This window comes from Castor canadensis, chromosome 10 (genome assembly GCF_047511655.1).
Source record: "Castor canadensis chromosome 10, mCasCan1.hap1v2, whole genome shotgun sequence".
NCBI lineage: Eukaryota > Metazoa > Chordata > Mammalia > Rodentia > Castoridae > Castor > Castor canadensis.
In genome coordinates, this window is record NC_133395.1 from 76,145,992 (window position 1) to 76,159,101 (window position 13,110).

Consider the following 13,110-nt stretch of genomic DNA (forward strand, 5'->3'; position numbering starts at 1 on the left):
TATGTTTTCTGGAATTTTCCACCAGAGCCTCAGGTAGATCATTTAGCAGAAATAACCCACTTTTTCTCAGTCCCAAGTAAAGCTTCAAAGCCAGGGAGTTTTGGTCAACAACTGGAGGGGATTGGAGAGAGTTCACGTTCTCTACTGTGTGAATAATAACTTAATTTTCCAGGGTGTTCACACTTAGAAGAGGCTGTCACTTAATCCTTGTCAATCTTGTAGGATTTCAGATGGAGTGACAAATGCAGTTAGAATCGTCGGGAGTGGAGGACAGGAAGCATGGTCAAAGTTGAGTCAAAGCCAGGTGTGGTGGTGCACACCAGTCTATAAGAAAATGAAGGAGGTTGAGGATATAGATCAGTGGTAGAGCTCTTCTCTACCATGCTTGAGGCCTTGGATTCGATAACCCAGCACTGAAAAACAAAACAAAAAAGAAACAACAACAAAAATGCCACGCGCCAGTAGTTCATACCTGTAATCCTAGTAATTTGGCAGGCTGAGGTCAGGAGGATCATAATTTGAGGCCAGCCCTAGCAAAAAGTTTTTGAGACTGCCATCTCTAGTGAAAAAAAAAAAAAAGCTGAGTGTAGTCGCTTAACCCTGTCGTCCCAGTGACGGTGGGAAGCATAAAATAGGAGGATCTAGGTCCAGGTCGTCCTGGGCATAGAGCAAGACCCTGTTTCTAAAATGAGTAGAGCACAAAGGGCTGGAGTCAGACTCAAAGCCCTAAGTTCAAAGTCCAGTACTAAAAAAAAGTTTTGAGCCAGTTTGACACCTGCATAGAATGAAATTAGGTCATCTAGCTTCAGACCCTGGCCTGCTACTTACGAGTATGTATTGGGGCAACACAGTCTGCTATCCAAACTCCACCCTCTTGTACTCAAAAGAGGACCGACATTTGCCACTGCCTCAAGTTCATGGAGGGTGAGAGGAAGTTGGTGCTGTGGTGTATGACTGGTCTTTCCCTGCGGGCCGCACCGTGGTCAGCTCCATAGCTACCCCCTGAATTTTCAGTTTTCGTTCTTTGGCTGTGTTGTCAACCCACGAATTTTCTAGGAAGTCCAGGTTTTTTCTCAAAGTTGCTTATGATGGTGAGAAGACATGGGGAGGAATGAAACTTCTAGGAGTTTGGGAGCTGAGGAGTCCCCAGGTCTATGTATACATTGGTGAACTGCCTGGGTTTGTTGAAGGTTGACAGAGTAAAGGAGAGAGTAGAAAAGTATCTGCCAATGAATGTTGAGTGAAGATTAGTTTTGAGGAATCCTTTGTCTTGCTCTCCTTCCAATGCTAGCTTTCCTTGTGCTTTTTCAAAGAGAACATTTCTAGAAGGAGCCAAACCAAACGCCTGGTTTACCTTAGAGACCCAGAAAACTAAAGCACCAATGTTCTAATCTTAGGAGAACTTTATTTAAAACGTTTTCTCCATCTTGAGATATGAGAGGCAATTCTGTAACCATTTCCAGGTCCAAATGAAGTGCTCACAGTTGATATGGGTGTGTTTTATGGATGCCCTGCTCCTTGGACCCAGGCCTCTGGTTGGTTCTTGTTAATCAATCTTAACCCTGGGAGGTGCTGGGCGCCTCCTATTCCCCCACCCACAGAGTTTGTAGAGTGTTTATATACGCTCAAATGAGCGTGCTTGAAAAGCCAGGAGCTTTGGGCTCCCGAGACATTGCACGTTACTGTTCTAAAGTGTTTCTACACACAGTGCAAGGCGTCTCCCAGTGACAGTGGCGAGCACCATCCAGAGACACAAATACTGTTTCCTCACACCCTACTGCCTTAAGGAGGAACTGACTCTCAGGGTTTGTCCAGTGTTTGTGATGTGCACTTAGCTCTTCGTGGGCTTCTCATTTTTCATGTCACTCATTGATTTGGGTAAGCAGCCTTGAAAAGGTGGAGTACAGTGAAGTAGACAGAATGAACAATATCTATGGCAAAGCCTGGATGGTGAAAACCCAGTGATGGGGGCCCTCAGCTGGCTGGGATGTCCTGCCTGCTGTTTCTCTGAGGCAGAGACAGCTTACCCACAAATTGTAACTGAGATCAAAAAGAAAAAAAAATACAATGAATTAATGGTTACTAATATGGCAGTAATAATGATTCTTTACATTTGAGGAACAGCAAATTTTGCTTTCCATTGTGTCCCCTAATGCATTTTCTCATTAGATCCACAAGTACACTGCAATCCTAGGATAGTACTTTCTTGAATTTAAGGGAAGTCAGCTGATAATTTCTGAGCACCTCTTATGGGCACTGCACCTGTTAAGCTCCTAGAAATACTATCTTGTATATCCTGTTGAGGGGACAGCAGAACTTTTAGAGGTGGCCCTTTCTCTGGAGGAGCAAGTTGAGTCTACTGTGTTGGGACAGAGTGTGTGAGAGGCTCAGCCCTTTGGTGAGGTGGATGTAGTACTGCCTACTGGCCACTGTCCTTGCCACCTATCTATGGTGTCATCTACACCACCTCTCCCCACCTACCCACCCCCTACCCCGCAGATCGTAATCAAAGGGCAGGTGGGGCCTCTGGAGGTAGGAAGGCTTGATCTCAGTGGCCCCTTTCATGGCCCTGGGCCCTAAGGTAAGTCACCTGGGAGAGCTCCACAGAAGGCATTTGATCTGTATTTTTAAAAATCTTCCCAGATGATGGTAACATGCAGCCAAGGTTGAGAACTACCAAGGTATAGTCAACGTTGATCTCCTTGGTTCTAGAATACTCCGACTTGATGAGGTGGTGTAAAGATTAAGTGAAATAAATTATGTGAAGGATCTCTTGTTAGGTGCCCCAAGATAACAGCTGTCATTACTATTGTTTTCTGATTTAAAAAACAGCACATCTTATTATAGACACAATGACAAATGAAGAAAATCTCAGTTAATGTGTGGGTGTCCTGTGCTCACTCACTGTGTTGCTGTGATGTGCTTATTAACCTCGGACTTGAGGTTGACTGGCAGCAGAGCATCTGAGCCACAGAGGCACACTGTAGAGCTCTAGCTCAGCCCTTTTGTTTGGTCCAACATACACTTTTGTCCTGAGCATTGTTTGAGCCTCTGCAAGGTGTGTGTGGGATCCAGGGACTGCAACCTTATCCTGGGGTCATGTAGGTGCCCCAGGCCCTTAGATGCTTTTTCTCCCTCTTTCCTTCCTTTTTTGCTTTTGTTGTTGTCTTTTTTTTTTCTTTCTTTCTTTTTTTGATAATAGGGTCTTGCTATGCAGCCCAGGCAATCCTAGCACTGGAGATCCTTCTGCTTCAGCTTCCTAAGTGCTGGAGTTACAGGCATGTGCTTCCATGCCCAGCTGGTGTTCCTTTTTAATGGCTGCATTATTTCATCATATTTTATTCATAATTTTCCCTGGTGTTGGAGAGGAAGGGTTTCTCCCCTATTTTTCCACTTACTGACACCTAGAATGATTTTAATTATGCTTTATTCAGTATTTGTGAGTCTGTTGCCCATTTTCCCCTGTTCTTTTTCACACTGTTCTTTATCAACTGACATCTCATGTGCATTGTGTGTGAATTGGGTCTTTGGGAGCAAAGCTTTCACTGTGGTACATGGTGAGTTGCTGGCCTTTGTTCTCCTGTCTGATGCCTGCTCCCCATGTTGGCGGTGGCTCCCAATCCTTATGCTTTGTCTTACTCTCTCCAGACCTTCTGTGTAAAGAGCCTGATGCCTTGTAAATACTGAAATTCACCAGAGAGCTTAAGTGAATCCCCTTGGATTGGATTTTATGTGTTCTTTGATAGTCTCAGGCACTGACCACTGTCACTGTTCCCTCTTCCTTTTGTCAATTTCTGCCTAGTGAGTGACCTTGATTGTTCCTTCCTGGGACCTTGTTCAGTTCTGTGTTCATCCCTTTTCTTACAACACTATGGCTTCCTACTTCTAGGGTTTCCATTCTTGTTTACCAGTCCCACTCGATCCCTGATTTTTTTTGTTGCTGTTGTTAAGTTCTTACATCTGGGCCTCCTAACATCTGGGGGAAGTGCTTTGAGATCACTTCGTGCAACACAGTTTTTCCCTCATCATGTCTTTGAGTCTCCTCCTTCCCCACAGTGACCAGCATCCTAGAATGCTTTTTAGGTGCCCTCCCTCCTACCACCTCTGGTGACCTGAGGACCTCAGGTCACTTGGTCCTCAGCACCCTGTCCCCTCCTTGTTAAGGCTGCACATGCCCTTACATCAGTGTCCACAGGTGCCCCAGGGCCAATTGTCCTTACACCAGCTATGTTCCGGCTCTGTGGTTGGTGGCTGCTCTTGCTTTGGGGATGCTAACTCCCAGGACTGCCCACCTATTTGTGGTATCCCAGAAAGCCACCATCCTAGCAAAGACGCAGTTTCCTTAGCCTGGTACAAATGTTGACTGAAGCTTTTTTCCCATTCAAATGATACTTTTACTCTAGAAGGTTCCCACCAGGTGCCTGGTGGGAGCTGCTTGTTAGGGGCCTAGGCCATTCTGAAGACCTAGGAAAGATTTCAAAGGATAGCATTTAGGAATATAGTCTAATGGCCTGCTTCTGACTCTTTCCTCCCTTCTTCAAGCCATCAAGATGGACTTTCAGGGATGGAATTAATGCTTAAATTTGAGACTGAAAAAGCCACACCATTCATCCTCATCTACCTTTATCAGAAAATTTTAAAATAGAGCCCAAGAAAGTTTCTCTGAAATGCTGACTCATTGGATCATTTTACTCCTGTTTTTATATGATCAGTAGAATAAAATATGGAGTCAATTTCTGTGGGACTGCACAGCTTTTCCTTATTTTTCTTGGAAGGTACCACCTAAGGCAAGTGTTCTGTAATAATAACTGATGGAGCTCCGACTCTTGTGTTGCAGGCTATTGTCAAAACCTCAAACAAGTGTCATTTATGATGAGAAAAAGTAACCTAATTTGTACATCATGTTCTCAAGCATTCCTGGCAACTTCTTATGTGAATCCCAACAGCAGGAAGCCTGCCATTGCTGGGATCAGAATGGTTAGATTGGTTTTGTGCAGAGAATCATGTTTTGCCTCCCTGTTGGTTGACCAACCAGCTCTAGAGTACAGGTGTGCAGAAGAATGGCTTTATTGTACACGAACCGCTGATAAGGGACTGCCTTGGGAGAACGGCTTTCACAGTACCTCAAAGGACACAAAGCATATTTCCTAAAATAAAGCCTGGGTGTGGTATGTTAGTGTTTCATTTCTCCCACCCTGGGAGGTAGAAATGAGCATCAACTTGAGACATTTATGTTTACCTCGTTACCTGCTCTGCACCTCTACCAGCACCTGGTTGCCTTTTTGTTCTGGTGCCTTCCTAAGGAGTTGAGTTCACTCTTCTCAGTAGCAAGCAATGTGTACAAAGCACTCATGGTGAGGTAACAGGAAGTTAGTCTGCTGTCAGTGTTCCTGCTGCCCCTCCCAGTGATACACAGACCACTTGCCAAGCACCGAGAACCTAAAGATAGTGAACCACAGGCGTCTATTCAGGAGAAATGAGCTGTATCCCCATGGCTACACTTGGCTCACCAAAGCACTCCCTTTTCACGCTATGCTGAAAACAGTGTCTGTATCCAAATTTATGGTGTTTAATAACCTGTCTCCCTTACTTCGAATGTGGTACTGAAGTCCCTCAACAAGTGAGTTGGTTCTGGGAGTGGGTTGTTCCTGGTGGGGGCTGTCATGCTCATGGTGACACAGGTATGTATGTGTGTGCACATAGGCTCTGAGTGGCCAACTGGGCCATGTTGTACTAATATGAGGACCTTGGATTTGCATTCTGTTCTAGGGACATTCAGAAATCTGTTTCTGGTATGTGGCTGGGCTCTGTGTTCCTCTTGCCAAGAGTCCCCATTTGGCTGGTCTTGGCAGCTTTTGGTCACAGCTCTGACCACAGCTTCTTTCCAGAAAAGAGCATGAGCTGTGGTCAGGCCTCCCGAGAGCCCAGGACAGAGGGAGGCAGAGCGACTTCCTCCCGCCCACTTTCTGCTCAGGAGGCTTCTATGAAGCTTAGGAAAGCCAGTGATATTGAGTGGTGGTGTCTTTACCTTGCACTTGGCTTTTAACATTTTGAAGAGAGAAACAACAGGTGGGAGAGGAGGGAGCAGGCAGACACTGCCCCTTGGTCAATCCAGCAGGCACATTCACCACCCTAATTCACAGTAGTGCAATGTGAAGCTCTCACACCCTACTTCCCTTTATGCCCATCTGCTCAAAATTCCCCCTTGCCACAAAAAGTGATCTTGACAACTACTTTACTTTTAAAATTTTCCTTTCTTGGCACTGGGGAATGAATCCAGTATTTCGCGTATGCTAGGCAAGTGCCCTACCACTGAACTACACTTGCCTACAACAATTTTTGCATGTCTCTAGCACAGCCTTTTCTGCCAAGGGTGGTGTTGCAGTGTTACAATTTCCCTGTCAAAGAACTTAGTATCCAAGCAACTGTTAACTAATCAATTGGTTGTGACTTAGAATTTGACTTGAGCAAATCAGGTTGAGTCCTGTGTAAAAGGAAAAATAAAGGAAGACTTGGAGAATGCTAGAGCCTTCCAGAACCTTCTGTGGGAAACCTCCTGCACTCAGAGTCTTGTCTTGCTTTTTGTGAAGTGTGCTTCTCCCAGGACTTTCTGTGTGCCGTGCTCAAACACCTCAGAATCTGTTCCTGCCTTGAGCCCTTAGAGAAATGTCCATGAGTTGCTGAAGACACTGGGAAGCCATTCTTTTCTCTGCTTGTTCTTTTTTTGGGTCCTCAGACTGTGATTTCCCCACTCTGCTCCTGTTCCACAAACAGCACTCATGCCTCATTTCCTCCTGTTTCCTCCCCACCTTGCTGCAGGAGATATCATTTCCTTCCCACCCGCAGGGCCACCAGGACCCCAGATTAGCTGTTGGGCCACCTGCTCCTTCAGAGCTCTGTAACCTTACTTGACGCTAGGCTCTCTCAGTTACTTTTCCTCATCTGTGAAATGGGGATTCCCCAGACTAGCTAAAAATTGGACAGGTCTTGAAATTTTTCTCTTCTGGAACCGTCAGATAAAATACAGGAAGAACCACTCCCGGTGACCTGAAGTTTGCCCGTGACATCACCAAAACAGACCTGAGCCTGAGTATTTCTTTAGCCCTGTGGTCTCCATTGGGATTATTTGGTTTTCCAGTGACTTCATTGTAAAATATCAATTGATAGCAGTCAAGTGTGGTGGTGTGGTACCACACACCTGTGATCCTAGGTGTAGTAGGAGGTTATGGCAGGAAGGAAGATTGTGAGTTCCATGCCAGCCTGGGCAACAAAAGTGAAAAATATGTGGGGTTTTTTTTTTTGTTTCTTTTTTTTACCTTAGTTGCCAAAAGTCACTTATCTTTGCACATACTGGGTTGTTGTTGTTTAAATAAACTCTGTATTGAGAATAGTTTTAGATTTATAGGAAAATGATGAAGATAGTACAGAGTTCCCAAATATCACACACCCAGTTTCTTACATTGGTGTGTTGCATTAGTTACAATGTATGAACCAATGTTCATGTGTTATTATTAACTAAAGTTAATACTTTCAGGATCCCACATTGCATTAGTCCTCACACCTCTTGAGTGTCCTCTTGGCTATGACGGGTTCTCGGGCTTTACTGGTCAGGTATTTTGTAGACTGTCTTTCAGCTATGATTTTTCTGGTTGTTTCCCCATGACTAGACTAGGGTCGTAGTTTCAGGAAGAAAGATCACACAAGTCTAGTGCCCCTCTTGTCATATCACATAGACAACGAGGCTTCACATTTTTGATGTAGACCATGACTGCCTAGCTGAGGCTGTGTTTGTTGGGATTCTCTACTGCCCACCTTTCCACACTGTGCCCTGGGAGGAGGTCACTCTGCAGAGCCCACCACCCTCCAGAAGCCGGGAGGGAAGCTCCACTTTGCACCTGAGCAGGTGAGCTGTGTGTCATAGGAGAGCAATTGAAAGCTGCCCTGGGTCAGAGGTCCCCTATGTGCTTGGCGTCCTGAAGCCCTCATGGGCTGTGTTCCATGTGACGGTGGAAGAGGGTGCGAGTGACCTGTCTCTGCTCTCTCTGAGTTCTCAGGAGAGTGTCACACAAAGCATGGCACCCACACTGGCTTAGAAGAAGGGCTTCTTGGAATTGTGCCAGTTATGAAATGCCCTCACTTGAAATAATTCAGCATTTTTCTGCCTTAGAGCCAACTCTGTGCTAACTTAAAAGTGGAAACAACTTGGTCCTTGCCCTTAGAGGATCCTGAAAAGATCAGAATGCATCATCATTGCTATTCTAGGCCCCTGAGTTGTAGTAATTACGTGGTTTGTCTTCTGTCACATACTTGAAATAACATCTTGTTTTTCCTGGTAAGTTATGCGATTACCCAGGGTAGGAACAGTGTCATTACTTTGTGTTTCCCTTGCTACCATCAATTCTGTCCATAGAAGTTTCTCAGCTAAGAACTGAAATGAAAATGGAGGCTCAGAGACCAGGGAGTAAGGCAGCTGGGTGTACTAGCCTTCTGGGAGACTTTTGTACATGCTAGGGAGCCCAAGACTGGGGAAGGCCATGGGTTCTGACAGCTGCCAGTAGAATGTTAATAACTCAAACATAAGGACCCCGTCGCTGTCACTGTGTTTTGATGGTGCAATAAGAAGAGGTTAGTATAAGAGGCACGTGGTGTGATGAAACACCTTTGTTCTTTTTCTTTTCTGACAGATTTGCAGAGCACAATGGGGTGCAAAGTCCTTCTCGGCCTTGGTCACCAGATGCTGCGGCGGAAGGTGGTGGACTGCAGCCGGGAAGAAAGCAGCAGGCTGTCCCGCTGTCTGAACACATTTGACCTGGTGGCCCTGGGTGTGGGCAGCACTTTGGGCGCTGGTGTCTATGTCTTGGCTGGTGCTGTGGCCCGTGACAATGCCGGTCCTGCCATTGTTATCTCCTTCCTGATTGCTGCACTGGCCTCCGTGCTGGCTGGCCTGTGTTATGGCGAATTTGGTGCTCGAGTCCCCAAGACAGGCTCGGCCTACCTCTATAGCTACGTGACCGTTGGGGAACTCTGGGCCTTCATCACAGGCTGGAACTTGATCCTCTCCTACATTATTGGTACGTCCCAGGGTCCTAACAGGCCGACAGCCCACGCCCTCACTTCCTCCTGTTTGGGGTGGACAGATGACCCACTGTGCTCCCTCCGAGACAGAGTGGGAGGTCTTGTGATCACACCTGAGGTTGACATAAAAGAATCTAGCACCGGAATGTAAGAATAAGCAAAGTCTGCAAATGGCTGTGCCATAGTAGTAGAAATGCAGGCCACTAAACATTCAACTTACTGAATATTGTCAGAAAACTGTGAGAAGTGGAAAGTGGAGCCCGTGGGTCTCAGCTCACTTCTGTGTCTGCTCCCATGGAGAAACCTCTGCCTGCTCCCTGCTACCTACCTGCAGGGATCCTCATGGTCCTTGAGGCTCATCCCTGTGGAGATGCCACTGTCACCCCACCAGACCAGTGCTCAGGCTGTTAGAAGGGCACCTCTTTTTTCTTTCCAGTAGCTGCAACATCTGAGAGCCAATAGAGCTTACTCTAATAAGTTCTAAGATAAAATTCATAATGGTTTTTTTTTTCCTAGTACAACATCAAAACTTGTAACCAAATGACTGTCACGTGCTGAAGTCTCACAGTGGGGGTGTACTATTTTAAATGGACCATTATGCATCCAGACGATTTACCCAGGCATAAAACAAGACATTGGGCATGAAGTGTTTGCTGCTTCCAGACCAACAAATAATAGTCTTTGCTGGTGCTGTTTGCTTGTGTAAGGCTTATGTATGTGTTCTCAGGCTTAGCTGCTAGGGAAGAGTTTTTCCAGCACCCTCTCCTAAGTACTTTTTTTAAAGCCATGATTCAGAAATGGGAAAGGGGTGGGCTGGGAAGAAAGGTGGGGGGGGCATGCCTAGCATCCACTGGAATCAAGTTTGGAAGCCTGCTTGCAATGAGCTGGCCACTTTGAGGAGACAGACCATTTTTTTTTTTTATTAGGTTGTGGCCTAATAATCAGTTACTATTAACTGATTATTAATTATTAATTATTAATTAATCAGTTACTATTTAGGATGAAGAAATGCAGTTCAAGTTTTGAGTTGTTAGAAAAATATTTAGTATGAGACCAAATAATGAAATTGAATCCCTGTACAGCTCTGGCAAAATTCTGTGAATAACTCAGACCATGGGAAGGCCCTCCAAAAGTAAAGGAAAATGATGTGTGTGGAGATTGACATTTCAGTGATGTTTTCTGAGAAACACCACTGGAAAAGCAGTGACTCTTTTCAAAATTGAAGGAAAGAGAGATAGAAAAGCCAACCATTGTTGTTGTCCTTAGGAGTGTAGCCTGTTTGTATTCCTTGTGGCTGGGGCATGGGTTGTGGTTCATGGAGATGAAGAGGTGGGACTTGGCTGTGGGAGCACCATGGCTCTAGGTCAGGTGCAGTTGCTAAGTTTAAACCCACAGTGGCAGAGTGACTGCCATCTGGGTTGAATGGAAGCCATGCCCCTGAAGTGGGGTACAGCTTTTTTGTGGATCTCCCTAGAGAGGGGTTCTTGCGGTATGGGTACCATCAGCCCTGCTGCCAGGGGTCCCTGGAAAAGAGTCTGCTTAAACAATGTATCTTTAGACTGCCTGCCCCCCCTAGGAGTGCTTTGTGAATTCAGTTTCTCAAGTTGTTGCCAGTATTTATTTTTTTTTAATGAAATTAAATAGATGGAATTGAATAAATGTTGTCAGAATGCCTCTCAGTTGGTAAGGGTAACCACTGTTTTCATAACATGTTTATACGAAGATATGTGTATGTATACTGTTTCAAACACACACACACACACACACACTCACACTCACACTCACACTCACACTCACTCTTCTCACAAGATGAAAACACCAACCCCAGGCATGGTGACACACATCTGTAACCCTGGCATTTGGGAAACTGAGACAGGAGGGTCATGACTGCCAGTCCAGCACAGGCTACATAGAAAGACCCTGTCACAAACAACCAAGGAAAGAAGAGAGGGAGGGAAGGAGGAAGGAAAATACCAGAAGCAGAAAGCAGAGGTAATCCACGTAACCTAGAAATGGCCCCTAGCTCAGCAGCAGTTCTCATTTCCCCTCATGAGAGCTGTCATCACTGCCACTGCTGGGCCATCACAACAGAGGAGCATGCCGAATATTGCTAGCTCCAGAAAAGATCCACATTCAAAATTCAAAATAACAGTTTCTGTTGAGTGACATTCCTTTTGCACCATTGTAAAGTTGTCTTAGAAGCCTTCTCTCACTCGTCACTCCCTACGCTAACTTCCTCCCTTCTGGCTTAGCACATACTGAGGTCTGGCTGCCGATGCTCTTCGTGATGCCTGCGTGGATGCCGTAAACGTGAAGCTTGATGACGAGCATTTTGTTAACTGTTTCCTCCCATCGCTGTCCTGTGTCTTGTGGCAGGTACGTCAAGCGTGGCGAGAGCCTGGAGTGCGACCTTTGACGAGCTCATAGGCAAACCCATTGGGGACTTCTCACGGAAACACATGGCACTGAATACTTCTGGCATTCTGGCTGAGAATCCAGACATATTTGCGGTGATTATAATCCTCATCCTAACAGGTAAAGCTGCGCCTGTTGTCAGAATTCCTCTCAGTTGGTAAGGGTAACCACTGTTTTCAGAACTTGTGGTTATGGGGGTCCGGTTGGAGCAGTGGGTCAAGATTCCATGACAGGCTCTAGTTAATTTTGTTTCATCTTTCTTCCTCCTCCTTCTCCTCCTCTTCTTCCTTCTTCTCTCTCTCTCTCTCTCTCTCTTTCGTTTGCTGTGCTGGGATAGTGCCCAGGGCCTCACCCTGCCAGGCCAGTGCTCTACCACTGAGCTATGTCCCCAGCCCCTTTCCTTTTATTCCCCTTTGTATCTTTAATCCCTCCTCCATTTCCTCAGTTTGTTTTTGTAATGCACAGACAACTTCGTTCATTTGTCCCTGCCCTAATGGCTTCTTACAGGTCCACCCAGGGTTGGCCTGTTTAATAGCTGCCGAGTTCTGTGCCATTTAATTAAAAGCGAGTTGTAGGTGATGAATGTATCTATTTATGGAGTGAGATTTTGTTAGACTGAACGCTCTTTGTACAGTGATTTACAAATAGAAATCTTTTTGACTCAGTACATAGCCATTTGGAAAGGAAAGTGGTCATTTGTCCACAGGAAAGTGGAGGGGTGATCTCCGTCTGGAAAGCTGATAAGTACCTGGATGTGTAAATATGTCTCTGGTGGTTTCACACCAAACACCCAAACCACCCTTTTAATAAATAAGTTGTGGTTGCAGAAATTTTAAATTCCATAGCCAGTGGCCACTCCTTTTTATTGACATTTGTCCATGTCCCAGCTACTAGGATGAATGTTTCCTCTGGAACATTTAGATACACATGGAGCTGAAATACAGATAAATTCTCATCTGAGATTAGAAAATCTTTGACAAATTTTTAAAACAACATGCCTGATTTTACACACTGTGTAATTGAAATAATCTCACACAGGTCAGTCTCAGCAGTATTTCTGGTCTAGTTGGCAGAAACACATATCAGAAAATAAGCTTGCCTTACTAGAGTGAGGTTTTCATTTTCATGGACATGAGAGGGAGGCACACAAAGAAAAAATATGTTAGCACATGATGACGTCTTCCCCTGTGATTAATTATTCAGTTCTCTTCTAACATCAGTGTTTCAGAGTTTATTCTAATCTGTACAGCAGGTTTTATACTAAGATACAGAAAAGACGTCCATGGCAGGGCAGTAGTGTCAAATCAGTGGTGGTCCAGTGGTGCTGGGCCCTTTTCATGCCAATTACAGAGTATAGCCAGGTATGTTAGTCAGCTTTCCATTGCTATAACAAACACTTGAGACAATCATCTTGTAAAGAGAAAAGGTTTATTTTGGCTCAGTTTTAGAGGATCCGGTCCATGGTTGGTTTGTCCTGTTTCTTTGGCCTTTGGCAAGGCAGTAGATAGGAGCAAAACTGCTCACCTCCTGGCTAGAAAGTGAGAGCGAGAGAGAGAGGAAGAAGCTGAAGTCCCACAATCCCTTCAAGGGCACACTCCGAGCGACCTAACTCTCCCACTA

The 13,110-nt window shown here is 45.3% G+C and overlaps 1 protein-coding gene across 8 annotated transcripts in view; it reads left to right on the forward strand.

The window, feature by feature from the left end:
* The window catches only part of Slc7a1 (solute carrier family 7 member 1), a 68,037-nt gene that overhangs the window by 36,224 nt on the left and 18,703 nt on the right, over positions 1–13,110 (forward strand). For all 8 annotated transcript variants that reach the window (XM_074043631.1, XM_074043627.1, XM_074043630.1 and 5 more), the window contains 2 exons: positions 8,685–9,071; positions 11,452–11,610. In XM_074043631.1, coding sequence (XP_073899732.1) covers positions 8,699–9,071; positions 11,452–11,610 — 532 coding nt within the window. In that variant the 5' untranslated portion in view covers positions 8,685–8,698. The remainder of the gene's footprint in view (positions 1–8,684; positions 9,072–11,451; positions 11,611–13,110) is intronic.